Source organism: Miscanthus floridulus, chromosome 17 (genome assembly GCF_019320115.1).
Source record: "Miscanthus floridulus cultivar M001 chromosome 17, ASM1932011v1, whole genome shotgun sequence".
Classification (NCBI taxonomy): domain Eukaryota; kingdom Viridiplantae; phylum Streptophyta; class Magnoliopsida; order Poales; family Poaceae; genus Miscanthus; species Miscanthus floridulus.
The window spans coordinates 63,298,043-63,324,628 of record NC_089596.1 but is presented as its reverse complement, the minus strand read 5'-3'; the positions used below and the strand labels follow the sequence as shown (position 1 = coordinate 63,324,628).

The window sequence follows — 26,586 nt, the reverse complement described above, 5'->3', positions numbered from 1 at the left end:
TGCCCTCCCAAAAGGTGTAATCAAACAAAATGATAAATTTATAAAGCATTGTCTTCGGAGGGGGCAGACATCAATTCCAAAAAAACCCCAAAAGCTGCTTGAAAAATGGTTTGCAAAATGAAAGAAGAGGGAGGTCTTGGAGTCATTAACCTGGAAAAATAGATGCCCTGCTATTAAAAAACCTGGATAAATTCTTCAACAAAAAAGATATTCCTTGGGTTTCTCTAGTCTGGGAAAAGCATTATTCAAATGGGAAACTGCCTAACCATATTTAAAAAGGTTCCTTCTGGTGGAGGGATGTGCTTAAATTGCTGGAGCCTTTCAGAGCCTTCTCTGTTGTTCACATTCAAAATGGCCAGAGCTGTCTTTTCTGGACTGATAAATGGAACCAGCAGCCATTGCAGCTTCAATATCCTGAGCTTTACTCCTTTGCTAGGGATAAATGCATCACTATCAGCAAGTTTTTCTCACATTCTCACATTGAGAATCTATTCAGGCTTCCCCTCTCTGCTGAAGCTTTTAACCAACTTCAGATTGTGCAGTCTTTTATTGTTCACTTTCCTTTAACCGAGCAGCATGACTGTTGGAAATCTGACTGGGGAGATTTCTCAGTTTCAAAGGCTTACAAGTATTTGATGGGGCATAGACAAGTTCATCAGGTTTATAATTGGCTTTGTGACTGTTTCTGTCAACCCAAAAGTTTTTTTTTGTTACTCCTATAGGATCGACTCTGTTAGATAATCTTCTGCATCTCTTGTGTGAATGCGCAGTAGGTGAAGGCGGTGTCGAAAAGGGCACCCTGTTGCTGCACTGTAGCAGCTGCAGGGGTTGGAGCCGAATGGCTCACCTGCCGCACTGTAGCCACAGCAGGGGCAGGCGCCAAAGTCAGCCCTGCTATCACATCTAGTAACTGTAGCAGCATGGCAGCTGTAATAGGACTAGATGGATAGAGTTGTATATATAGTTTGCCACTGCAACTCAGTAAAGAGCGAGTTCAGATTTGCCATCTCCTATACAGAGCTCCGCCCAAAGCTGGTGTCTCTGCTGTGTGTGTATGCTCTATTCTCTCTCCCTTCTTCTACCTCTAGTCATAGTGTGTGGTCGACAACGACAGTTCGTGGTCGGCATCGCTAGTGTGTGCTCGGCAACACTAGTGAGTGGTCGGATATCTCCGTACCGGAGATCGAGGGGCTAACAGACTCAACACCAGAAATATCTTAAGAAGGAAAAATATGGCTCTGGAATCTTATAATTGTGTGCTCTGTCAGCAAAATATTGAAGAAACAAATGATCATCTTTTCCTGAATTATCAGTTTGCTAAGATCTGTTGGAGTTTGATTAGCATTACAATTCAGTCAGGTTCTGATATTCTGGAGGCAGTTATGCAAGTTAGAGACCAAACTCATCCTAACTTTTTTTCTGATGGCTGCTATTTTGATGTGCTGGGGTATCTGGACTGTTAGGAATGACCTTATCTTCAAAGGCATCCAGCCAAGAGTTGAGTCTGTCCAGGAAATATTCACAAAGGAAATGAAGGTCCTTTCATTAAGAGCAAAGGCTAGATTTACACATACTTTTGATTTATGGATCCAAAACCTGTTGTAATCTCCCTTCTTGTTCTTATCTTCTTTGTTTCTTATTTTGTTTCCTGATTTCTCTTTGTTGTTTCAGACTGTTGTTTCTCTCTTCTTAGTAAATTTCCTATAGGAGCCTTGGCCCCTCCAGTTTCGTAAAAAAAAAAAGAAGAATAAGAAGGCTCAGATGAAGAAGGCAGACAAGTGCAGCCTGGTAGATCAGAATCCAAATATGATATTGAGATGCGGACAAAGAAGCTGGAACCGAACACAATGCAATTACAGAACAACGAGATCCCATGTCCTCATATGCAAATAGTAGTGATGATCGTCCCAGCTTTGAACTGAACACAAAAGCAACTACAGAACGCATTCTCAAGTAAAGATAGTTCAGCTAGAGACAATACGACATTACAGAAGTGAAAGGGTTTCTAACTGAGTTGGTTAGGTGGCTTAAGTAGTATGCCTCTGGTCGAGTTTGACTCCCGGTGGGAGCGAGTGATCCGATCCCACTTGAGAAGGTCTCGTGTGGCGAATTCACGATCCTACTTGCATCCCACATAAAAATGATTCTTGGTCTTGGCCCGCCCGATCCGATCCTTGTCGTTTAGGCAACAACCATGCCCGGCTCCCGCTCAAATCAATCGCCCCGGTCCGTTCTATAGAAATAGAAAAAAAAACTCAATCGCCATTCGCCCCGGAGCCCCGCGCATCTCCGCCAAACCACGCGACGTCACTGACGCGAGCTCGTCCGGACCTACCAGCACTACCTCGTGGACTTCCGCGAAAAGCTGAAACCGCCACCATCGCCATGCCCCGCGCTGGCAAGGGGTCGTCGGCGACCTCGTCGCTGCTGCTCATCTTCCTCTCCGTCGTCATCGCCGCCTCCGCGGCGCTCATCTCGGTAGAGGAAGCCAACGCGCCGCTCGTGCTCCCGTCCGCGCGGGCAGCACCGTCGTCGCTCCAGCACCACCCGTGCCTGGACAACCCGCTGGACATGACGACCACGGGCGCCGAGGCGGGCCATACCGCGCACGACTTCCACGGCGTCGAGGCCTACCTCACCGGCTCACGCCGCGCCCACCGCGCCATCGTCCTCGGCTCCGACTACTACGGTCAGTCATCAGTGCTCCCTCGCCGTGCAGCTAGCTAGCGCGCGCGCGCCCCGCGTCCTTCGGTTTCGTATGGATCATTTCATCATTTGCTTCTTGTTGCAGGGTTCGAGGCACCGAAACTAAGGTACGCACACAGTATGTGCGACCATGTGTGAAGCTTGATCATTTGCTTCTTGAATGGTTCCGTTGTTTAAATTGAAAGTTGACCAACAGTGTTCGATGTGTGCATCATGTCTTACTGTTACAAAAGGGAAATAGCAGATCAAGTCGCAGCTCTTGGGTACTACGTCGTGGTTCCCGATCTGCTGCACGGCGATCCTTACGAGGATGGGGTCTCAGTTGAGGAGTGGATAAGGACACACTCCCCGGTTTGATTCTTTAATCACTGTTTTTAAGACCACAAGTCATTGTCCCAGTGATCGATCCCCTGAAATTCTTCATGTTCTTCATGTTGCACTTCGTTCATTGCATCTCCAGGCCGACGCAGCTGAAAAGGTGCAGCCACTCATTGCTGCTCTGAAGAAGGAAGGGAAGAGCGTTGGGTTCGGCGGTTACTGCTGGGGTGGTTAGTTCATTCATATGAACTCATGACTGTGCATTGTTTCCTGGAAATGCATCAGTTATTCATTCTTTGGCTTTAGCCAAATGACATGGACTCTCTTCTCTTCTTCCCCCATTCTGCAGCTAAGGTTGCCGTCGAATTAGCGAAAACAGATGAAATCCAAGCGGTTGTCATTTCTCATCCTTCGCTAGTCACTGTCGATGACATGAAGGGTACACTTCCAGCCTTCCACTTGCAACTAAGTGTTGTTCTGAAGAAATGCACCACATTTTTTTATGGACCTTTTTTTTCTCTGACTTAATCTTATCTGACGCACAGAGATCAAATGCCACATCGCGGTACTCGGAGGCGAATATGACACTCGTTCGCCGCCACAGCTGGTACAACAGTTTCAGCGTGTCCTGGAGCAAAACGAGGCGGTGAGTTTGCAGTTTGAGCTGCCTGGTTTGGTCTTGGTCTGGCTTCAACTTTGAATAGCACTTCTGGCAATCAGCTCCTGGCTGGTGGTCGAGTACCCGATGCATGTGAAGTTTATTTTGTGGTTGCAGATCGACCACGTGGTGAAGATCTTCCCGAGGGTTCCCCATGGTTTCGCCTGCAGATACAACTCCACTGACCCGTTCGCCGTGAAGACCGCGGATGAAGCTCGCGAGGACATGGCCAGCTGGTTCAACAAGCATCTGAAGCATGAGAGTGAGAGCTTCCAGGTCCAGCTAGCTGCGGGGATCTAAGCATCTACGGAGTACTGTAGCTGCTTAATAATTAGTTAAAGCAGCTCTGCCTCTCCATCTCATGGAATTTTGTAATACTAAGTAGGAGCACTAGCTGAGTCTTAACACGGGATAAATTACACGGCATCGTCAGTGCAGATGCTCTATTGGAGAAGCACCGCCTGATCTCTGGCCCTGTACTGAGTGTCAGCTCAGCTGGCAGTGCTGTGTTGTCCATAGGTGTATCAGGTATCAAGCTTCATCCTCGGTTGTTCAGTATTTGAGTCGCCAGTCTGATGATGGAATTATAAAATTTGGACACGCAAAGAGAGTACTAAAACTGGTCATTTAGAGGTGAAGCTATTTGTGGAAATAATTCATCCATTCCATCCTTTGAGCTGCTTCACTCTGAGGTTGCATGCAGAAACTATACGACTGTTAAATGTCCCTCGAGTGCATTTGAAAATGAACGCAGAAGTTTTGCTTTACGCCTTCACAGGCGGGTTACAGAAAAATACAATATATGGGAATATAAATAAAGGCAAAAAATATAAAATAAAGCCAAAAAAGAAGGGCGCAAGCAAAAAATTCCGTTGCCGGGACTCGAACCCGGGTCTCTCGGGTGAGAGCCGAGTATCCTAACCTAGACTACAACGGATCTTGCATTGCCTACAAACAGATATAGTTTTGTCCAATTTGAAAATAAGATGCATTAGTAATTCTCAAATGAAGCTGAACTAGTAATTCAATATTTGTGTCCCGTAGAATGATTGTTATTAGACCACAATCAGCGCCAAACAAGCAATATTCAGAGCTCACAGAGCATCATGTGTTCCAGTCAAATTATCCTTGGATTCTGTTCATACTTCAGAGAGAAAGCCTCAAACAAGTCGATTCCTATACTTTCCCCTTTTTTTATTTAAGGGAAAAAAAAGTCGATTCGTTGCCGCCTTGGAGGGACTAATACATAAGTTAAGCGGTTAAGCATTGATGATGCCCCATTGCCCCGTGAGAGCATGTATCATGGTCTCATGGAGGCATGGAAGCATTGGGCTTGGCTGCTACCTAGTACCTAAGTACCTACCATAGGATACGAATACGAGAGAACGAGATAGACCGAAACTTACACCTGCTGTGCGTGGATAACCCTGTTTGTGCGGATTGGGTTGCAGCTGGCGACGGGCGAATCTGCGATGCATCCCCTGCAGCGGGAGACGAGATCCGTTCCTTGCACACAGCAAAAGCAACGGACCCCAGCTCCAGCCTACAACTCTCCAATCGACAGCAAGGAATGGCACCTAGCGTCCTTGCAATGCAAACCAAAACGCAAGAAACGTCGTCTCTGCCTTGCTTTGCCGCCGCCGATCTTACCTTTCAACCGAAGAAACGGCCCCAATGCTGCTAGTAGCCTCGTGTTCGTATCCTTTCTTTCGAGCACGGCAGCACACGCATATATACTCGCCGCGCTGATGCCTTCACGCACCGCAAGAACCAGAGCGCAACAGCGGCACCGGCACCGGCACCGGCACGCGCGCGCACACGGTTGAGACTCTGTCCCAGCAACTTGCCATCCGGCCGGTCCGCGAGCATGGCGTCCTCCGCCCACCGGTCCATGGCGTCCGCCCTCCTGTTTCTCAACCTCATCATGTACGTCATCATCGCGGTCATCGCCGGCTGGGCCATCAACTACAGCATCGACGAGAGCAGGAACTCGCGTAAGTGACAGTGTATTTGATTTTTGACGTCGCCGCAGGAAATGTTCATGGCAAATGTAACAATAGTAGTGACGACTGCGTGTGTGTGTGTGTGTTCGTGCAGTGAAGGGCGTGACGCCGCCGGTGCGCCTGTTCCCGATCTACTTCCCGATCGGCAACCTGGCGACGGGGTTCTTCGTCATCTTCGCGCTCATCACGGGCGTCGTCGGCATCGCCACCTCGCTCACCGGCCTGCACGACGTCAGCCAGGGGTACCCCGCCAGCATGATGTCCGCCGCGGCGTCCTCCCTCGTCACCTGGACGCTCACCGTCCTCGCCATGGGGCTTGCGTGCAAGGAGATCAGCCTCAGCGCCAGGCCCGGGAGCCTGGTAACGACTACTACCAATTGCGGGTCCATTGCATTGCATTTCTTTTTCCTGCCTGCGTGTCTCTTATATACGTGTGTTTCTGTGCGTCGGTCTCCGTCGCACGTGCAGCGCACCTTGGAGGCGTTCACCATCATCCTGACCGGGACGCAGCTGCTCTGCGCCGGGTCGCTCCACGCCGGCGCGCACGCGGTCATCCTCGAGACGCCTATCGGCGGAGTTTAACTGAGGCGCGCGATGACGACCAACTTGGATTGGAAACAACATGTGTCATCGTGGCAGTGATTGGTGTGTGTGCGTGCGATCGATGCTATGGCTTCACACGTGCCTCGTGTGTGCTTTCTGGGTACCTAAAGTGCGTGTGTTTATTCCTTATCATTCGTTTGTAAAAAAGCTGGCATGGCGTGGTCTCATATAAGTGGTGAACTATCGGCGATTCTTTCCAGACAACTGTGAGTAAAATTGTTGCACTTTGCACCTTCCCAATATAGTAGTAGTATGTACACTGGATTTATACCAAAGAAATCTCTGTAACCTGGTTTCATTTCCGGAATGGATTTCGGACATGGTTAATTTAGCCATCCGACGTCTCATGTTCAGTCGTCATCTGGTAGTGTGTGGAATTTGGTGAATGAGTTGCACAATAGAGGAAGACGGGCGTGCATCATGGCATACTCTATCTAGAGGAGTAAATAAATGAGCAACCCATCCATCCAAAGTACTCCTACCGCTTGGCTTATCAGCCGTACTTTTTCAGCGAAGTAACAGTGTCTTGCTCTCACAACAAATCAACGACAACAAATCAACGAACAGTATTTTTCAACCTGGCTTTTCAGCAAAGCGAACAGAGCCCTAAATACGGGCATATTAGGTCTAGATAATTTTGGGCCAATATCAGTTGCACAGGCCCGGCTCTCCATAATCCCAAGGGCCGCTTAAATCTCATTCTACAAACTTCACAAAATAGTCATTTGGATCCCTCAACTTTCGTGATTGTCCAATTTTCCGACTCAAAAACAGTTTTTTTCTCTCCAACTTTGAAAACCATTGCTTTTGCACCTTGCCTGGTTTCAATGACGATTTTCACATATGTGGCGCCACGTCAGCTTGTCCCAGGTGGATAAGTTGCTGAGTTAGCACTAGGATAAAAAATGACCCCACCCATAACCCTAACTCCATCTCCCCCATTTCCTGTCGCCATTGTCCAATCTCTTCTCTCTTCGGCCACGACAAGTTGAGTGTCCACGTGGACTTATGACCGCCCTTCCAGTAGTGGGGCTTAGAGTACAGCGGCGGTGGAGCTTGACATTGGGGGCATCACCCTAAATCCTTTTGATTTAGTTTAGATTGATGGTCTTGGGTCCAATATGGTACCTTTAGGATTAAGAAATGAGTAGTTGCAGTTTATTAACGGTTGGTTAGATTTCTTTTATTTGCAGTGTGCATCGTTCAATTGGACATTATTGGTAAGATTAGCGTGTAGGGTTATTAAAATGGCTTAGATCTGCATTGCTTATGTATTAGGATTAGCTAAGCAATGTTCCAGGTTGGCATGGATGTACTATTTTAGGACTTAAATTACTCTCTCTGTCCCTGAATAAATAGATTCTTAGAGTTGTCTTAAGTTAAATTTTTACACCTTGACCGAATTTCTAGAAAAATCTGTCAATATTTATGACATCATTAGTATCATTAGATATACCATAGAATATAGTTTCATAATGTTCTCATTTTCATAGATGTTGTTACTCTTTCTATAAAGTTAGTAAAACTTAAGATAGTTTGACTTATACGGATTCTAGAAATTGATTTATTTAGAGATAGAGGGAGTAATTGTTTATTACGTTTTGTAGTGTTAGTGATGGATGTGTTTGAGCATGCTGGTTGTTATTTCGTTCTTTTTCAACGGAGAGTTGATGGGAAAAACAAGCATTATGTCGGTGGGAGTAACTATCATATATATAGTGTGATAAGGTATCACTACCAAAGGTTGTTGGTCGTTTACTGCACTTTTTGGAGATGGTTTGCCTTGGCTTATTTTCTAGAAAAGATCTGAAGAATAATAGAGTATATGTTTTCGTTGATGACAAGCATGCCTAGAGATGTCTAATGCCTACCTTTAGGATTAAGAAATGAGTAGTTGTAGTTTATTAACGGTTGGTTAGATTTCTTTTATTTGCAGTGTGCATTGTTCAATTGGACATTATTGGTAAGATTAGCGTGTAGGGTTATTAAAATGGCTTAGATCTGCATTGTTTTTGTATTAGGATTAGCCAAGCAATGTTCCAGGTTGGCATGGATGTACTGTTTTAGGACTTAAATTACTCTCTCTGTCCCTGAATAAATAGATTCTTAGAGTTGTCTTAAGTTAAATTTTTACACCTTGACCAAATTTCTAGAAAAATCTGTCAATATTTATGACATCATTAGTATCATTAGATATACCATAGAATATAGTTTCATAATGTTCTCATTTTCATAGATGTTGTTACTCTTTCTATAAAATTAGTAAAACTTAAGATAGTTTGACTTATACGGATTCTAGAAATTGATTTATTTAGAGACAGATGGACTAGTTGTTTATTACGTTTTGTAGTGTTAGTGATGGATGTGTTTGAGCATGCTGGTTGTTATTTGGTTCTTTTTCAACGGAGAGTTGATGGGAAAAACAAGCATTATGTCGGTGGGAGCAACTATCATATATATAGTGTGATAAGGTATCACTACCAAACGTTGTTGGTCGTTTAAAGGATCACTGCACTTTTTGAAGATGGTTTGCCTTGGCTTATTTTCTAGAAAAGATCTGAACAATAATACAGTATATGTTTTCGTTGATGACAATGCATGCCTAGAGATGTCTAATGCCTACCTTTAGGATTAAGAAATGAGTAGTTGCAGTTTATTAACGGTTGGTTAGATTTCTTTTATTTGCAGTGTGCATTGTTCAATTGGACATTATTGGTAAGATTAGCGTGTAGGGTTATTAAAATGACTTAGATCTGCATTGCTTATGTATTCGGATTAGCTAAGCAATGTTCTAGGTTGGCATGGATGTACTATTTTAGGACTTAAATTACTCTCTCTGTCCCTGAATAAATAGATTCTTAGAGTTGTCTTAAGTTAAATTTTTACACCTTGACCGAATTTCTAGAAAAATCTGTCAATATTTATGACATCATTAGTATCATTAGATATACCATAGAATATAGTTTCATAATGTTCTCATTTTCATAGATGTTGTTACTCTTTCTATAAAGTTAGTAAAACTTAAGATAGTTTGACTTATACGGATTCTAGAAATTGATTTATTTAGAGATAGAGGGAGTAATTGTTTATTATGTTTTGTAGTGTTAGTGATGGATGTGTTTGAGCATGCTGGTTGTTATTTCGTTCTTTTTCAACGGAGAGTTGATGGGAAAAACAAGCATTATGTCGGTGGGAGTAACTATCATATATATAGTGTGATAAGGTATCACTACCAAAGGTTGTTGGTCGTTTACTGCACTTTTTGAAGATGGTTTGCCTTGGCTTATTTTCTAGAAAAGATCTGAAGAATTATAGAGTATATGTTTTCGTTGATGACAAGCATGCCTAGAGATGTCTAATGCCTACCTTTAGGATTAAGAAATGAGTAGTTACAGTTTATTAACGGTTGGTTAGATTTCTTTTATTTGCAGTGTGCATTGTTCAATTGGACATTATTGGTAAGATTAGCGTGTAGGGTTATTAAAATGGCTTAGATATGCATTGCTTATGTATTAGGATTAGCTAAGCAATGTTCCAGGTTGGCATGGATGTACTATTTTAGGACTTAAATTACTCTCTCTGTCCCTGAATAAATAGATTCTTAGAGTTGTCTTAAGTTAAATTTTTACACCTTGACCGAAGTTCTAGAAAAATCTGTCAATATTTATGACATCATTAGTATCATTAGATATACTTTAGAATATAGTTTCATAATGTTCTCATTTTCATAGATGTTGTTACTCTTTCTATAAAGTTAGTAAAACTTAAGATAGTTTGACTTATACGGATTCTAGAAATTGATTTATTTAGAGATAGAGGGAGTAATTGTTTATTACGTTTTGTAGTGTTAGTGATGGATGTGTTTGAGCATGCTGGTTGTTATTTCGTTCTTTTTCAACGGAGAGTTGATGGGAAAAACAAGCATTATGTCGGTGGGAGTAACTATCATATATATAGTGTGATAAGGTATCACTACCAAAGGTTGTTGGTCGTTTACTGCACTTTTTGAAGATGGTTTGTCTTAGCTTATTTTCTAGAAAAGATCTGAAGAATAATAGAGTATATATTTTCGTTGATGACAAGCATGCCTAGAGATGTCTAATGCCTACCTTTAGGATTAAGAAATGAGTAGTTGCAGTTTATTAACGGTTGGTTAGATTTCTTTTATTTGCAGTGTGCATTGTCCAATTGGACATTATTGGTAAGATTAGCATGTAGGGTTATTAAAATGGCTTAGATCTGCATTGCTTATGTATTAGGATTAGCTAAGCAATGTTCCAGGTTGGCATGGATGTACTATTTTAGGACTTAAATTACTCTCTCTGTCCCTGAATAAATAGATTCTTAGAGTTGTCTTATGTTAAATTTTTACACCTTGACCGAATTTCTAGAAAAATCTGTCAATATTTATGACATCATTAGTATCATTAGATATACCATACAATATAGTTTCATAATGTTCTCATTTTCATAGATGTTGTTACTCTTTCTATAAAGTTAGTAAAACTTAAGATAGTTTGATTTATACGGATTCTAGAAATTGATTTATTTAGAGATAGAGGGAGTAGTTGTTTATTACGTTTTGTAGTGTTAGTGATGGATGTGTTTGAGCATGCTGGTTGTTATTTGGTTCTTTTTCATCGGAGAGTTGATGGGAAAAACAAGCATTATGTCAGTGGGAGCAACTATCATATATATAGTTTGATAAGGTATCACTACCAAACGTTGTTGGTCGTTTAAAGGATCACTGCACTTTTTGAAGATGGTTTGCCTTGGCTTATTTTCTAGAAAAGATCTGAACAATAATACAGTATATGTTTTCGTTGATGACAAAGCATGCCTAGAGATGTCTAATGCCTACCTTTAGGATTAAGAAATGAGTAGTTGCAGTTTATTAACGGTTGGTTAGATTTCTTTTATTTGCAGCGTGCATTGTTCAATTGGACATTATTGGTAAGATTAGCATGTAGGGTTATTAAAATGGCTTAGATCTGCATTGCTTATGTATTAGGATTAGCTAAGCAATGTTCCAGGTTGGCATAGATGTATTGTTTTAGGACTTAAATTACTCTCTCTGTCCCTGAATAAATAGATTCTTAGAGTTGTCTTAAGTTAAATTTTTACACCTTGACCGAATTTCTAGAAAAATATGTCAATATTTATGACATCATTAGTATCATTAGATATACCATAGAATATAGTTTCATATTGTTCTCATTTTCATAGATGTTGTTACTCTTTCTATAAAATTAGTAAAACTTAAGATAGTTTGACTTATACGGATTCTAGAAATTGATTTATTTAGAGACATGGGGAGTAGTTGTTTATTACGTTTTGTAGTGTTAGTGATGGATGTGTTTGAGCATGCTGGTTGTTATTTGGTTCTTTTTCAACGGAGAGTTGATGGGAAAAACAAGCATTATGTCGGTGGGAGCAACTATCATATATATAGTGTGATAAGGTATCACTACCAAACGTTGTTGGTCGTTTAAGGATCACTACACTTTTTGAAGATGGTTTGCCTTGGCTTAGTTTCTAGAAAAGATCTGAACAATAATACAGTATATGTTTTCGTTGATGACAAAGCATGCCTAGAGATGTCTAATGCCTACCTTTAGGATTAAGAAATGAGTAGTTGCGGTTTATTAACGGTTGGTTAGATTTCTTTTATTTGCAGTGTGCATTGTTCAATTGGACATTATTGGTAAGATTAGTGTGTAGGGTTATTAAAATGGCTTAGATCTGCATTGCTTATGTATTAGGATTAGCTAAGCAATGTTTCATGTTGGCATGGATGTACTGTTTTAGGACTTAAATTACTCTCTCTGTCTCTGAATAAATAGATTCTTAGAGTTGTCTTAAGTTAAATTTTTACACCTTGACCGAATTTCTAGAAAAAAATCTGTCAATATTTATGACATCATTAGTATCATTAGATATACCATAGAATATAGTTTCATAATGTTCTCATTTTCATAGATGTTGTTACTCTTTCTATAAAATTAGTAAAACTTAAGATATTTTGACTTATATGGATTCTAAAAATTGATTTATTTAGAGACAGTGGGAGTAGTTGTTTATTACGTTTTGTAGTGTTAGTGATGGATGTGTTTGAGCATGCTGGTTGTTATTTGGTTCTTTTTCAACGGAGAGTTGATGGGGAAAACAAGCATTACGTCGGTGGGAGCAACTATCATATATATATATATATATATATATATATATATATATATATATATATATATATATATATAGTGTGATAAGGTATCACTACCAAAGGTTGTTGGTCGTTTAAAGGATCACTGCACTTTTTGAAGATGGTTTGCCTTGGCTTATTTTCTAGAAAAGATCTGAAGAATAATAGAGTATATGTTTTCGTTGATGACAAAGCATGCCTAGAGCTAATGCCATTGTTGCCGGAAAATTTAAGCACCTGCGGCCATAAATTAAAGCCATTTTCATGTACCTTGAGTCACGTTAGTAGATACTGCAATGAAAAGATATGTGATCCTGCACACAATATAGCGTGCAAGCTATTAAAAAATACGGTACAATTTGGACAGAGCATGTGAATTAAGATACCATTTTTTTATTTTTATATGCTAAGCTGATGAGGGCCGAGAGTATTAATGCAGGTGTGATAGTTCGCACAAATAGGACAAGTACGGTCACGATTTCAATTGGTACTTGACGTGAGAAATTACACTACTGTTCATCACTCTCGCTCTCAACTCACATCATCGCTGCGTGAAAAAAAAAACTCACATGCACATCATCTAAGCTACGTACTCCCTTTTATCGCACTACACATCTTTGTCGACTTAATGAAACAGCTCCAAGCATATCATCGAGTGATCTATAAATACCAGCTCCCTTCCCTCCCATATTTTCTCATCAAAGCATCACATCCAACACATAACGTACCATGGCGCCCAAGCTCCCCGCCGTTCTCCTCGCTGCCTGCGCCGTCATCCTAGCGCTCGCCACGCCGCTGCTCGCCGGCGACCCCGACATGCTCCAGGACATCTGCGTCGCCGACTACAAATCGCTCGAAGGCCGTGAGTGCATCGACCATTTCACTTTGTTCATCCTACATTCCTACATGTGCATTGGCGTTGCATTACTGATTGGAACGAACGTGTTTGTAATAATTGCCCGTTCAGCGCTGCGGTTGAACGGGTTCCCTTGCAAGCGCAAGGCGAATGTGACGGCGGACGACTTCTTCTTCGGTGGGCTGGGCAAGGCCGCCGACGTGTACTCGGACAACCCGATGGGGTCTGCGGTGACGGCGGCGGACGTGGCGGTGCTCCCGGGGCTCAACACCCTGGGCGTGTCCATGGCGCGCACGGACTTCGCGCCGTCGGGCGGCGTCAGCCCACCGCACGTGCACCCGCGCGCCACGGAGATCCTCTTCGTCGTGGAGGGCACCCTCGAGGTGGGCTTCGTCACCGCGGCGGCGAACCGGCTCTTCAGCCGCACCGTCGGCAAGGGAGAGGTGTTCGTGTTCCCCCGCGGCCTCGTGCACTTCCAGCGGAGCGTCGGGGACGCGCCCGCCGTGGCGATCTCGGCGTTCAACAGCCAGCTGCCTGGCACGCAGACGGTCGCCGGGGCGCTGTTCGGCGCTGCGCCGACGGTGCCGACGGACGTGCTGGCGCGGGCGTTACAGATCGACGGTGGAGTGATCGAGAACATCAAGTCCAAGTTTGCGCCCAAGTAGGGCATACACACTACACATGTCTCGAATTGCAAATGCGCAAGTGATCGAAAAGAGTGTACGCCTAAAGTGATCAAGTTATTTCAGCGAGATTAATGTGGTGCTTTATTTGGTAATTTGATACTTCAATCCGCACACATGTCTGCTTTACCTTTTTTTTTTCATCATGTCTGCTTTACTTGGTACTCCTACTACTTGGCTACTGCGTGCTCTAGTGCGTACCATGTACTCAGTGCGTGTGCTCTGGACGGAGTACTCCTTTACTGTAGCAAAGCAGACGGTGGATACTCCTGTACTGTAGTAAAAATCCTTTTATTGCAAACCCTGATGGAAAATTACCACTACTGATTAGTACTACCGAGGTACTTCCAAAACCAAGTCAGATTGCCTCGTGGCGAGGTTCAGGCCGCCGGCGCCACGCACGTCCCATCCGATGGCTGCCGCCGTCCACCTCCGCCCTCTCCACTCGTTCGCGCTCCCTCTCCCCGCAGCAAAGGCCGCGCCCAGCTGGCTCCCGCTCCCGGCGAAACCCGGTGCGCGGAGGAGGGGCAGCCGCGTCGCCCTGCTCGTCTGCTCCGCGTCTCCCTCGCCCTCGGGCGGGGACGGCGCCGCGGCGTCGGCAGCGACAAAGTGGGTGGAGTGGATCCCGCGCGCCGCGGCAAGCGCCGGGTCGGCGGCGGTCCCCGAGCAGGTGCTCAGGCTCATCTCCGGCGCTGCGGCCACGCCCATCTGCCAGTTCGTCGACAGCCCGCGCACCTTCCTCCATTCCGTCGACCCGCGCGTCAAGCTGGTACGTAGCGTCCCCGCTTTCCCTCCAACAGGCGTATTGGATAGACTTACTATCCGGTAGGGGTGGGTGGGGAGGGTGCATGGGTGGTGTTTGTGGGAATGTCACCGCGAAAATGAGTCTCACGTTTAAACAATCAAATAATCTATCTTCTTATCCCGGCTCGATAAATAGAGAGAATGCAAATGTGTCAAACTATCTGTCAGCCCCGCGTTGTTGTACTAAAGCTACCGTGATTGGGCGACTGGGATGCAGATCAGTGAATGAATTGGAGAGGGAGGGAGTGATTTTTTAACACTTTTTGTAAACTAATTTTAAATCTAACATTGTTTTTTTTCTTCAAAACTAACATTTTTTGCCGCGCCTATTGCCATAGCGCTGCGAAACGCCTGTGCCGCGCCATGCATGGTGGCGCGGCGGGAGGATGACGTGGCGATGACCGGGGCCGCTGACCGGTGACGTGGCAGGGTCAGCCACGCCATAGACCACGGCGCGGCACTGCCGCGCCAAGTCCCACGGCGTGGCAGGACCTGGACACAGACAGAAGATCGGCTGCTGTCGGTGACGATCGGTAGCGACGCGACCATGGACCCCGGCTTCGCGTCGCAGCTGAACGGCACCTGCAGCTCCGACCCCAATGCCTTCGCCTTCCTCGACCCCTCGTCGGTGGGCTCCGAGCAGGTGCTCTAGTCCGACATGGGGTCGCACAACACGGTCGACTACTGTGCGTCCCACCAGGGTGCCTTCTTCGGCGATTTCGTGGGGGCGATGACTAAGCTCGGGAGGATCAGGGTCAAGACGCCGGCCACCGGCGGCGAGATACGCCGGGACTGCCGGTTCCCGAACTAGTTGCTAGTTAATCTCGCCGGCAGTGCTGCCGCGACACATTGAAACGAATATGAAGCAAATAAATGAAGTCTGTGCGCAAGTTGACAAGCTGCCACATAACATTTTCATTGGTTCGACATAAATTCAACATAACATAACCAACTAAGCTTGCAAGTTTCGGACGACAATATTCGTTCGACCTAACAAACTAAGACCCAGGAGTGTAAGGATCCCTCGGACGCCTCTGTCTCTTTGGATTTGTTGGCAACACATTGGGAGTATAGCCAACGTCGGTGTGGTCGCGTTGCCGGTGCGTACGGCTCGTACCCTACAAGTATATGATATGCACAATTACTTATAATCTTTATGATCGTTAGCTCATGGAGCCTACGTATTTAAAGAAACTACCTTTGTTACTACCTGTGAGGCTCCTTGGGTACCAAGCGGGGCACCACCTAGCTGAGACATGCCGATCTCGTCCTGCGGCCAATCGTCCCACTGGTGGTGCTGTCTGCGGAAGCCCGGGGGGTCGTCGTCGTCGTCATCGTCGTCCTCGTCGTCCTCGTTTGCAGGGTCCTTCCCAGCGCTATGATGTGGTGGTGTACGCACTGCGGAAGTGGCACCTGTCACCGGCTGAGAAGAGTCGGCTGGTGTCCTCAAAGAGCCAGAAGACGTGCCACCCGACCGCGCCGGGACTGCCGATTCCACCCAAGGAGTGTCCATGCAGCTCAGCTTCTGAGCTAGCTTCCTGCAGCTCCGCTTCACCTTCTGTATAAATAGACGTTAAAGTTAGTGCATTTCCCAAACGCATATACACTAAAGAAACATTTTCGGAACAGATAAGTTTATGTTTACCTCCACAAAAGCCACGAGAACGCCTGACCCCTGCCCTCTAGACTTGTGAAGCCGGAACGATGCTTCGTTGGACATCCTTGACAATTGTGTCGCTTGGGTACAGAAACGCGTTTAGACGGTTTTAGTACACATACTTAATACTAAATGGATAACAAATTGTACCATTCGAGTATCTTACCACGTATATTTGAAGCGGGGTTCTCTGTAGTTATGTGTCGTCCCTGGTGGTAACGTCGTACACATCTTTGATCACATCTTCCTCTGAGTCCTCGTCAATCGCCTCCTCAGTGTACGGGGGCTTGATATGTGTCATCGTAGACATGTGAAGCCATCGTAGGTACTCGTCGAAGGTGTGTTGATCGTGTGGAGGGCCCGCATGGACCGGCTGCCGTTCCCTGTTCTGCCACAAGTGGATGTACGTGTTGTGTGTCACGCGCCAATCCTTGGTCTTGTACCTCTTTCTGCGGGCATACCTGCAACAAAACGATGTTAGTTGTACCACACACCTCTGAATTGTAGCTTTGTTATTAATCGATAACGCACCCGTGTAATTCTTGGTTGGTGGAGTAAAGCGGTGGTGGGTAGTCTGTCATTCTTCCAAACTGCCTGCAAACCCTGATGGGCAAGTGAATCTCGACCACGTGGAAGAAAATAAGTGGGACGTTGCAGCGATACTCGTCTGACTCATCCCTAGTGACAGGACTAAGATAGTACTCGAGCTCCGGAGCATCCCAAGGACACCAATACACCTGAACATTTCGTAATTGAGTTAGGTTGTGATATAGTGTACATCGAACAAGACACATGTATGATAGTAAAGAGAGCATAACCTGGTGCTGTGTCAGGACGTCGAGACCGTACGTGTACTCCCTGTACTTGCGCCTCGCATTCCCTCTAACTAACTCTGCTTCCGTCCAGATATACAAAGCTGTAGGGAGTGTATCCTGTCCGTTTCAATGCTGTACTGAACACGATAATGAATTAGCCATTAATAATTTAATCATATGTAACTGCCTCGAAGAATATAGTGAACCGAAGTACTTACCGGTAAACTAGTATTAAGGGGCCTCCCAACGGGCCATCATTCCCAACACCAAACCTGGAGTAGGTAGGAGCAACCCCTAAGGTTCACATACCCTGAGGTGCGACGGCAGGCAACACATAGCTGTCGATACGTCCATGCCAGGACTGCGCTGCCCCAGCTGTACGCCGCTATGTTCTCCCACGGCTGGCGTAGTATGTCAAGAAAGATCCAACTGATGGTGTTGTCCGAGGTGTCTGGGAAGAGGAAAGCACCAAGGAAGTGCCAGAGCCACACTCTAGCGAACATGTCGATTTGAGCCTCATCAGCCTGTGGGTCCAAGTAATCAAAGCGCTCTGTGATCCAGGACGACGAAACACCGGAACTTTTCCTAAAATTCACCAAAGAAAATGAGACCCGATAGCTACAGGAAAGCAATGCAAGTATTAAATAAGCTTGAATTGCTCATTTATTTTTCTTGAAAACCTCATCGTCCGGTGGAAGAAAGCTAGTGAACTGAGCCACCAGCTCTCTCCAGTGATCGTTGTCAACTATAGCTGTCACTGGATGCCCCCCCAACCGAAGGCCAAAGATAGCCTTCACGTCCTGCATGGTTAAGGTCATCTCGCCGCAAGGTAGGTGGAACGTGTGGGTCTCAGGTCTCCACCTGTTATAAGAATACAACGATTGTTAGTTGCCTCAAATTTGTTATAAGAATGTTTACATACAAAGAAGACGCTCACATCTGTCTATAGCTGCAGTAAGTAGTGCTGGGTCATGGGGCGGAAGACCGTAGTTGACAACACGGGCAAGCTCGAGGAAGCCGGCACGCCGTATGTACGGCGTGTAACGCTCGTCCCACTGGTGCGTCCTGGTATGCTTGCGGGGCCTCAAAGGAGGCAAGGCCACCTCTGCGTCGGTGTCACTCAAGATGTGTGCTCGGTACTGATCGTCGTATTCCACCTCAAGAAGGGGATACAACGGGTGCTGCATGAGAGGAGTCATCCTGTTACAAATTGATAAATAAAGGGTTAGAGTATTCAAATCAACAATATTCAAATTAACATTATGTAGCATTGCAAAATTTAAACTACTTGTTATGCAATACGAACACAATATGAAAGCACATATATATATTCGAAGTAACATTAACAGACATATTAAACAACTTCACTAGGAAAATAAGCATTTGACGAAACTTCATTAAGTCATCCAAATCGCCGTATCACATACTACTAAGTACCGACAATTGAAAACTAGTATCTATACTGACAACCTTTACTACTATAAACTAACTAAATAATAAATACCTAATCAATCCCTAAACCCAAAATCCTAACTAACAGTAACCTAAACCCTAACTACCTAACCAAACCTTAACTATACTACAACACACAACCTAAACCCTAAAAACTACCTACCTAAATAAACAAATTCACTAACATAACTATCTTAAATCACTAACCCTAACTAAAACAACAATCATAATAACATGAAATCGAGAGAGGAAGCTACCTTGATATGAGCGGGCGGCCGTGACGCGCCGGCGTTCGTGGTGCGGCCGGCGCGGGCGCTGCGCGGCGTGCGGCCGGGCGGGCGGGCGTGCGCGGCGGCGGGTAGACAGACAGAGGGAGGGTGACTCACGGGCGATATTTACCTAGGACTGCCGCGCCAAGATCGGTGGCGCGGCAAACCCTGCCACGTCACCGGTCAGCAACCCCGGTCGTCGCCACGTCATCCTCCTGCCGCGCCGCCATGCATGGCGCGGCACAGGCGCGGCCAAAAGTGTTAGTTTTGAAAAGAAAAAAAACAGTGTTAGATTTAAAATTAGTTTACAAAAAGTGTTAAAATTAAAAAAAAATGAGGGAGTCAAGCAGGCACACATTCCCAGCTCACTGTTTTTTTTCCCTTCTGAGCAACTGTGCAAACGTGCATTTTCTCTAGCTGACCATGAGTCTTATAACCATCTATGCTGCTTTGCTATTTTCATGAAAACAGCTTGTGTCTAATTAATGTGTGATTATTAATTGATTTCCTACCTTTGAGTACCAATGCTGGCAGGATCTAATCATATTTGTTCTGTTAAATTAGTTGCGTCCTTCTAATATATCTCTTGTGATTAACTGACATGAATTCAAACGACACTCCAAAAATAACACAAGCAAACGTTATTTCTCCAGCTGTTGTGAGTTCAGAAACTTTTAAGCTAACAAAAACATTCCACGGAAATAATATTGGGAGATGTACGAGACTTTGAAGAGGTTGTGCTTTTGATAATGCTTTAGTATTTCGAGAATAGCAAAAAAAAATGTAACATATTAGCCAGCAATAGTTCCTTACTGAAAATTATAAATGTTTTGAGGAAAATTCACATTGTTATGTTAATGAATTTTCTAGCCAAAAGCCACCGCAAGCAGGGTTGGACCCACGGGATATGCCAGGACATTCCCCGTGGCAGCTCAGCACTCACTCATTATAGTATAAATGAACAAATTTGCAGCTACACTCAAAAGTGGGTTGGTAACCCAGTGGTATGATGCACCTTGGTCCCTTAGCTAGGATGAGGTGCTAGTTCAATTCCTTGCGAGTTGCATTTTAGTTTTTATTTTTCTATTGTTATCCCCTTAGTTTTTATTTTCCTATTTTATTATCCCATCCAGAAATTAACTGTAGATAGTATACTTCATCCCAACTAACAACAACATGGTACTAGATCAGTTTTTTTTTCTTGTACACGCAGGAGAGCTGCGTATCTCTGTATTAAGAGAGAAATACTAGATCGGTTTTTATTTTTCCTATTTTGTTTATCACTTTAGTTTTATTTTCCTATTTTTTATCCCCTCTAGAAATTAATTATAGATAATATACTTCGCCCCAATTAACAACAACATGGTACTAGCTCAATGGGGCGTGACGTGTGTGCTGAATTATGTTGTAAGCGTAGGCTAGACAAGTAGTATTGTAAGTTTTTTTTTATGCAATATTTTTTTCTCAAACACGCAGGAGAGCTACGTATCATTATAATAAGAAGAAAAAAGGGGAAATAACTCTATTAGAATAGTGTTTGAATTATTTGTAATATTTTGAACTATTAGAATAGCGTTTGAATTATTTGTATTGTAATCTATGCACATTTCGAACTGAATTGTTGAATTTAGGACGTAGATTCGCGGCACAAATTCAACAATTATTTACCATATTGCTAAATGGATTTTTCCAAATTGCATGTAAAAATTTTGGTGCGCCATACTCGTTGGCAAAATTATAGTCTGCCACTGCTGCAAGTATTCTTTCTTTACTTTCTGTTTTTCTTTCGCCTTGCCATTCTTTACCGTGTAGCAGGGTTTGCCCTAGCTCTTCCCTAATCGATAGAACCATCCATTATGCTTGTGAAGTCACGAGTCCTTGTATATACTTGATCGAACTGTGTTTTGCACAGTTGTCAGAATCGAGACTCTAAATCAGATCAAAGGCCTAAGATCAGAATAATAGGATCGCAAACATAAATCATAGATTCCTTTGACTAGAATTATAGAATCAGACCCCTTAATCAAGATTGTGAAGTCAGTAATATCATATATTCATATGACAGCATCGCAATTTTTTTAAATTAGGGTGTTTTGGCTATTGCTACCGATATAGAATAAAACGCTTGAATATCCAAACACAACAGTTTTATTTCAACTGTAAATCAAGGCTTTTAAGTCCATTACTCTATAACGAGTACAATTGTGAATGCTTCAAGGACATGTGTCTCATCATATCTCATATACCTCAGATAACCTGAAAAATCTTGGAAAAAGTCAGATTTACTTCCCACACAAGGAAGTTGTCCGGATACCCCCGTAAACTAATTCTGTGTTCAGTTTACCTCTCCAAATGTTTTAGATGATCCAATCTACCCCTAATAAGATTTGTCATTTCTGTTTCTCCGCATATACATAAGTTAACTTTTAAGTTCAAATTTGAAGGTTGGTAGAGAACATCACAACTTATGTTCGAAAAATACATTATGAATTTTTCATATTTATTTTTGATACCTTAAGCATTTTATAGTAAATTAACCATACAAATTCAGAATTGTATGGAAAATAATGATGAAAAAATCATAATGTATCTGTCTAACATAAGTTATGATATTCGCTACGACCTTACAAAATTTGAACTTATAACTAAACTTCTATGTGGAGAAACAAAAAAGAAAAATCTTATTAAGGGGTAGATTGGATCAAATAAAAGACCCGGAGGGGTAAATTGAACACAAAATCAGTTTAGGGGTTATCTGGACAAATTTCCTGTGCGGGGGGAGTAATTTATTTTTTCCATGAATCTATTAGGTTTTTCCTCGTATCCTGATGGGTTGAATCTTCGGGGGGGGGGGGGGGGGGGGGGGGGGGGGGGTGGGTTGGCTTGGCTATCTCTGATATGGCCACATCATGCTACCAACTTACTGTACCAGTTTTCAGTTTTTCAGCCCCTTTTCTGTATTAACATAAATTTGACCAAAGTTCAAAGATGAACTGAATAACCTTGTGGTTGTTGACCTGTTGCAATTAAACAATTCATATACTTCTTTCTGTAGGTGTGGCTCTTGGCCCTTGTTGTCCTACCAGCCAGATCAAATATTTATATGCGGTTTGGTTTGGTAGTATTCCTGGCCCTTCTTTCAATGTGGATTTTACCAAATCATGTTTGGAAGGTATGATTTTATGTTCTATCAAAAATAGTTTGCAGAGAATTTAATTTGCGCTTAGCTAGCGAATTGTGGTTTCAATTGTCTTCTATTTGTTTTGAGTTATGATGCTGATACATGGTGCATCGATCATAATTTTACATATGTAGTTGCAGCTTATGGTGTTTGGTACTTTCATACGATGTGCTAGTACCTTGAGTCTGATGCAGCAAAGCTGTAATGTCTGGCTTTAACTTCACCCTTGGCTGCCCATTCGTTCTAATGTAGCTGTTAATTTTCCTTCTAGGATTCAGCTAATGTTATTTACCACTTTGCTCCACGGTTTCTGTTCCCTCGTATATTCAAACTTTTCTTGTGGGATGTGCTTGTTTGTACCTGTAAACAAAATCACGTTTACTCTATAGGATCAACTTGGAAGGGTTGCTCTCCTTTCAGGATTCTTATTCATCATGCTGGGATTTGGTGCTGATGGTGCGCCTTCATTAGCCCAGACGAGAACGCCTCCACCTTCTGTTCTAGGCATACCGAACATTCCTTGCTCCACAAGTGGGTATTCTTACACAATCTTTAAACTGGGACCACTGCAATTTACAAGGAAAGGCCTATCAGTAGCAAGTACTTCAGCAAGCCTCTCCTTTGCGGTATGTCCTTCACTTAACTTACAAGTATTTTAGGCAAACACTCTTTGGCTTAATCCTTCATTATCTTACACTTTTTTTATGCCTTCTGTTTACATCCAACAAACCACACCTGATGGAGAGCACGCTGTTTGTCATTCCTTTAGGATATTAAGAGTGACTTGGTTTGCATCTGAAACTATATGATATGCACTCCCAAATTTGTTGTTTGTATGCAGATATTCCAAAGTGCAAGTCTCTGCTTGACAACCACCACTCCTGAGCAGCTTGCCTCTGCTTTGTGGTGGTTTATGATTCCACTGAAGCATATTGGTGTGCCAGTACCTGAGATAATACTTACACTACTACTCTCATTGAGGTTCATCAATTTAGTATTTGATGAGGCAAGTATTTATGGTAACCACCAAAGTACCTTTTTCTTTCTGTCTAGAAATATGCTCTGCTATTTGAGATCTAACTTTGGAGTATGATATTGTTCACATATCCAACTAGGTTCGCAACTCAGCTCTAGCGATTGTAGCACGCCGGATAAATTGGAAAAATCTGACAGCTATGGAAACTATAGATAGTAAGTAACTTCTACATACTGGAAAAATACTTCCTGCGTTTGTAACCAATAGCTTTAACCGAACCGGTTGACAAACACTGCCAGAACCCAAACAGTCCAGACCTGCTAGCTGCTTGTGAGGAGCAGGAATCAAAAACTAATTTCTCATTGGTTAAACATGCTGTTCATTCTTATCACCTAAACTGTCCAAAGTCACCCTTGGACAATGTAATTTAGCAGGGGTAGACTTGCAGTATATGATTTCTTAAGCAATGAGTGAGGCATTTGTGTTCCAGTCTTTCAGCATTGATAATTTTGTCCAAGTAATCTATTCTGGTGATAAGACTGGGGGAATAATGAGATGTCATGCATTGCTAAAATTAAAAGCAATTTAGGCCATCTCAAAATACATACGTAGTTTTTGAAAACTAAGTTAATAGTGACCAAAACTGTATTTTTATAACTTTAAAAGTGACTCCTGAAAAGCATATACATCTTAGTTGAGTATGCTTAATTTCAGCAGTACCTTTTATGTTGCAAATCTTCTAGTTCTGTTGCACTCATCCTATATTCCCATGCGTGAGATCTTATATGATTAGGAGTCTAGGACTACCATAGTACCATTAATTGCTTTTACATGATAGCTGTATGGAAACATTAACTGAAATATTTTATGTGCAACTGTAGTTTTCTTCAACTATGTCCGGCGGATATTCAAAAATATATTTGATCACGCAGAGCAAATATCCAAGGTTAGTTTTTTCTTTCCTTTTCTCCTTTTGTTGTCACTGACTTGAGTTACTATAAATGCATTGTGCAATTCCTAAAAAAGGTAATTTGCTGAACATGTCCCATGGCTTTGAGTTAGGTATGTATTTTGAGCTGCTGTGCAATAGAAATGACTTTGGAACCAAAACTCCTTGTCCTGGGTCAAATATACTTCATAAGTGATAGTAGGATGATACTGTTTTAAAAAATTGCACTAGAACCATGAACAGCAAGGAATTGCCTTAACTATACAGGTTTGTTAACCCTTGCTGATGTTCCTGATAAAAAGGGTGTACCCAGTGCAGAGAGCTCCCGCTCTGTGCGGAGTTTGGGGAAGGCTGATGTTCCTAATGCATCCATAAATCATGCCTGCATTTCGTAGCATTCAGCTACGTGACTGTTTGGTCCATCTTAAAGTAGAACCAACTATTTACATGAAGCAGGCGCTAGTTATTTTCTCTAAGTCTAACTGGACACTGGCCAAGCTAGTCAGGGATCACACTGACTGTATTACGCTGTTGGGACATGTCAAGACTTGTGTCTAGACCACATACCATCTCACCTTATTGACCTGAAGTCAGCACATTGTGGTACAGGAGACAACACAAAAAGGATATGGAGTCTTAATGAAAAGAAAAGTGCTCTTCCAATGATATCGGGAGCTCACAGAAAGTGTGAAACTTGATTATATTGCTCTGATGCTTAGCATTTTTACTTTTTGAGGCACTTGACTTTGTTCAGAGCATATATTAAAACTACAGCTGTGCCAAAATTTATGCGCATTTGATTGCTCCAGATATTTACTTTTGAATTATGTCTTATTATGATCTTATTTGTCCAGGCAATGGTAGCTCGAGGATTTCGTGGCAATCCAAGCAATCACAAGATCTACTTTCTTTCAGAATCATCATTTGGAATTGCGGATCTCTTTTCATTGCTTTGCCTATTTGCTGTAGTGAACTTGGCTTCCTTTTCTGACCAGTTGGTTTGATGGTAACAAAAAGGTATTCATGGATATCCACGTGTTTGATTTTTGTTTTGGTGGTAACAAGAATGTTGTGGAATTGAGCTAGAGTTCAAAATGTATATGTCATATGATCCTCCATTGGAAACTGGTGCAAAGGATCACACTAACATGGCATTCCAAGCAGGTAAGTTTAGTTAATGTGCTTTTATCTAAAGATGAGATGTCCATGTCTACTGTTTCTGAACGAGTTTTTTATTTTCCATCATTTGTAGGCAGCATGACTTGGATTCTTTGCAAGGCAGATAATCACGGAAAGCTAACTGCACACGTGGAACTGTTAGATGATGTTTGTTGAGTTGATCCTAGTTAGGAAAAATGTGAGCGAATATTGTTGAAAGGAAATTGCCTAGGCAATGTGGAAAGGGAATTGCCTCGACAGTGTGTCCCCAAGTTTTGTTGTACCCTATCCGTTACAATTACCCGTTCCAAATTGTAAGTAGTATTAGGTTTATCACAAGTCAAACTTCTCTAGCTTTCAACAACAACAACAGCGTACCCTTTCAATCCTAAGTAAGTTGGGGTAGGCTAGAGTTGAAACCCACCGAGAGCTCTAAGTCATGATTCAGGCACTTCAATAGCTGTTTTCCAAGTACTCATATTCAAACATAGATCTCTAGGTATATTCTAAGCTTTCAAATCTCTTTTTATTGTCTTTCCCATGTCAGTTTTGGTCTTCCTCTATCTCTCCTCGTATTATTAGCTTGGCTTACGACTCCATAATACACTGGTGCCTTTGGAGGTCTCCTTTGGACATGGTCAAACCACCCCAACCGATGTTGGACAAGCTTTTCTTCAATTGGTGCTACCTCTAGGCGATCACGTATATCATTGTTCAGAACTCAGTCCATTCTTGTGTGATCGTAAATCCATCGCAACATACGTATTTCTGTAACACTAAGTTGTTGAACATGTCGAATCTTTGTAGGTCAACATTTTGCTCTATACAACATAGCTGGTCTAATCGTTGGTCTATAGAACTTGCCTTTTAGCTTTTGTGATACCCTCTTGTCACAGAGAATGTCAGAAGTTTGTCGTCACTTGATCCACCCTGCTTTGATTCTATGGCTAACATTTGCATCAATATCTTTATCCCTCTGTAGCATCGATCTAAGATACCGAAAGGTATTCTTTTTAGGCACTACTTGACCTTCTAAATTCACATCTCCCTCCTCCTGTATAACTTCACCAAAGTCACATCTCATGTATTCGGTTTTAGTTTTGCTCAAACTTCTCTAGCTTTGACCAAATTAATAGGAAATTGTACAAACATCTACAACATAAATTTGGATTCATTATATGTATCATGAAATAATATTTTAATGGTGTATATGTATATATGATATTTTAGATGTTAATATATTTTCCTAAAAACTTGATGAAAGCTAAAATCTTTTGAGTTAGGATAGCTACCACTTACAAT

The 26,586-nt window shown here is 42.9% G+C and overlaps 5 protein-coding genes and 1 non-coding gene across 8 annotated transcripts; 4 read left to right on the top strand and 2 right to left on the bottom strand.

Moving 5' to 3' along the window:
- The first annotated feature begins 2,385 nt into the window (after positions 1-2,385).
- On the top strand, positions 2,386-3,982 carry LOC136518578 (endo-1,3;1,4-beta-D-glucanase-like). The gene is made up of 7 exons (XM_066512247.1): positions 2,386-2,689; positions 2,792-2,813; positions 2,940-3,057; positions 3,167-3,254; positions 3,374-3,463; positions 3,570-3,670; positions 3,800-3,982. The coding sequence occupies exons 1-7, from the start codon at positions 2,386-2,388 to the stop codon at positions 3,980-3,982; spliced, it is 906 nt and encodes a 301-aa protein (XP_066368344.1).
- A 567-nt stretch (positions 3,983-4,549) lies between these two features.
- Positions 4,550-4,619, bottom strand: TRNAE-CUC (transfer RNA glutamic acid (anticodon CUC)). The gene has a single exon. It is a non-coding gene; the product is annotated as a tRNA-Glu (tRNA).
- Positions 4,620-5,469: 850 nt separating this feature from the next.
- On the top strand, positions 5,470-6,296 carry LOC136518577 (membrane protein PM19L-like). Its single transcript, XM_066512246.1, has 3 exons — positions 5,470-5,676; positions 5,780-6,045; positions 6,154-6,296. Exons 1-3 carry the CDS (start codon positions 5,550-5,552, stop codon positions 6,265-6,267), a joined length of 507 nt encoding a protein of 168 aa, XP_066368343.1. The 5' UTR covers positions 5,470-5,549; the 3' UTR covers positions 6,268-6,296.
- A 6,904-nt stretch (positions 6,297-13,200) lies between these two features.
- On the top strand, positions 13,201-14,131 carry LOC136516280 (germin-like protein 1-4). Its single transcript, XM_066509644.1, has 2 exons — positions 13,201-13,346; positions 13,452-14,131. The coding sequence occupies exons 1-2, from the start codon at positions 13,214-13,216 to the stop codon at positions 14,003-14,005; spliced, it is 687 nt and encodes a 228-aa protein (XP_066365741.1). The 5' UTR covers positions 13,201-13,213; the 3' UTR covers positions 14,006-14,131.
- A 104-nt stretch (positions 14,132-14,235) lies between these two features.
- LOC136516277 (protein ABCI12, chloroplastic-like) lies at positions 14,236-26,283 on the top strand. Of its 3 annotated transcripts, XM_066509639.1 has the most exons (8): positions 14,236-14,792; positions 22,076-22,192; positions 22,591-22,827; positions 23,043-23,207; positions 23,317-23,392; positions 24,059-24,123; positions 24,981-25,290; positions 25,379-26,283. In XM_066509639.1, the coding sequence occupies exons 1-7, from the start codon at positions 14,436-14,438 to the stop codon at positions 25,128-25,130; spliced, it is 1,167 nt and encodes a 388-aa protein (XP_066365736.1). In that variant the 5' UTR covers positions 14,236-14,435; the 3' UTR covers positions 25,131-25,290; positions 25,379-26,283. The 3 variants fall into 3 exon arrangements, with proteins under 3 accessions (XP_066365736.1, XP_066365737.1, XP_066365738.1); XM_066509640.1 differs by lacking the exon at positions 25,379-26,283 and having other exon boundaries at positions 23,043-23,220; positions 24,981-25,116; XM_066509641.1 differs by lacking the exons at positions 23,317-23,392; positions 25,379-26,283 and having other exon boundaries at positions 24,981-25,120.
- LOC136518969 (uncharacterized) lies at positions 15,497-18,472 on the bottom strand. The gene is made up of 7 exons (XM_066512645.1): positions 17,980-18,472; positions 17,518-17,884; positions 17,016-17,431; positions 16,651-16,945; positions 16,473-16,564; positions 16,038-16,385; positions 15,497-15,945 (listed from the first exon to the last, which is right to left on the bottom strand). Exons 5-7 carry the CDS (start codon positions 16,545-16,547, stop codon positions 15,826-15,828), a joined length of 543 nt encoding a protein of 180 aa, XP_066368742.1. The 5' UTR covers positions 16,548-16,564; positions 16,651-16,945; positions 17,016-17,431; positions 17,518-17,884; positions 17,980-18,472; the 3' UTR covers positions 15,497-15,825.
- Positions 26,284-26,586: the final 303 nt, after the last annotated feature.

Coding starts and splice junctions, on each gene's coding strand:
- LOC136518578 (XM_066512247.1), top strand. CDS start 2,386: ATGCCCCGCGCTGGCAAGGGGTCGTCGGCGACCTCGTCGCTGCTGCTC. Junction 2,690..2,791: donor CCTCGGCTCCGACTACTACG/GTCAGTCATCAG, acceptor TTCTTGTTGCAG/GGTTCGAGGCACCGAAACTA. Junction 3,464..3,569: donor CACTGTCGATGACATGAAGG/GTACACTTCCAG, acceptor TCTGACGCACAG/AGATCAAATGCCACATCGCG.
- LOC136518577 (XM_066512246.1), top strand. CDS start 5,550: ATGGCGTCCTCCGCCCACCGGTCCATGGCGTCCGCCCTCCTGTTTCTC. Junction 5,677..5,779: donor CGACGAGAGCAGGAACTCGC/GTAAGTGACAGT, acceptor GTGTTCGTGCAG/TGAAGGGCGTGACGCCGCCG. Junction 6,046..6,153: donor GCGCCAGGCCCGGGAGCCTG/GTAACGACTACT, acceptor TCGCACGTGCAG/CGCACCTTGGAGGCGTTCAC.
- LOC136516280 (XM_066509644.1), top strand. CDS start 13,214: ATGGCGCCCAAGCTCCCCGCCGTTCTCCTCGCTGCCTGCGCCGTCATC. Junction 13,347..13,451: donor CTACAAATCGCTCGAAGGCC/GTGAGTGCATCG, acceptor TTGCCCGTTCAG/CGCTGCGGTTGAACGGGTTC.
- LOC136516277 (XM_066509639.1), top strand. CDS start 14,436: ATGGCTGCCGCCGTCCACCTCCGCCCTCTCCACTCGTTCGCGCTCCCT. Junction 22,193..22,590: donor TACCAAATCATGTTTGGAAG/GTATGATTTTAT, acceptor TTTACTCTATAG/GATCAACTTGGAAGGGTTGC. Junction 23,393..24,058: donor AGCTATGGAAACTATAGATA/GTAAGTAACTTC, acceptor GTGCAACTGTAG/TTTTCTTCAACTATGTCCGG.
- LOC136518969 (XM_066512645.1), bottom strand. CDS start 16,547: ATGTCCAACGAAGCATCGTTCCGGCTTCACAAGTCTAGAGGGCAGGGG. Junction 16,386..16,472: donor TTCTCGTGGCTTTTGTGGAG/GTAAACATAAAC, acceptor CTATTTATACAG/AAGGTGAAGCGGAGCTGCAG. Junction 15,946..16,037: donor GTACCCAAGGAGCCTCACAG/GTAGTAACAAAG, acceptor ATATACTTGTAG/GGTACGAGCCGTACGCACCG.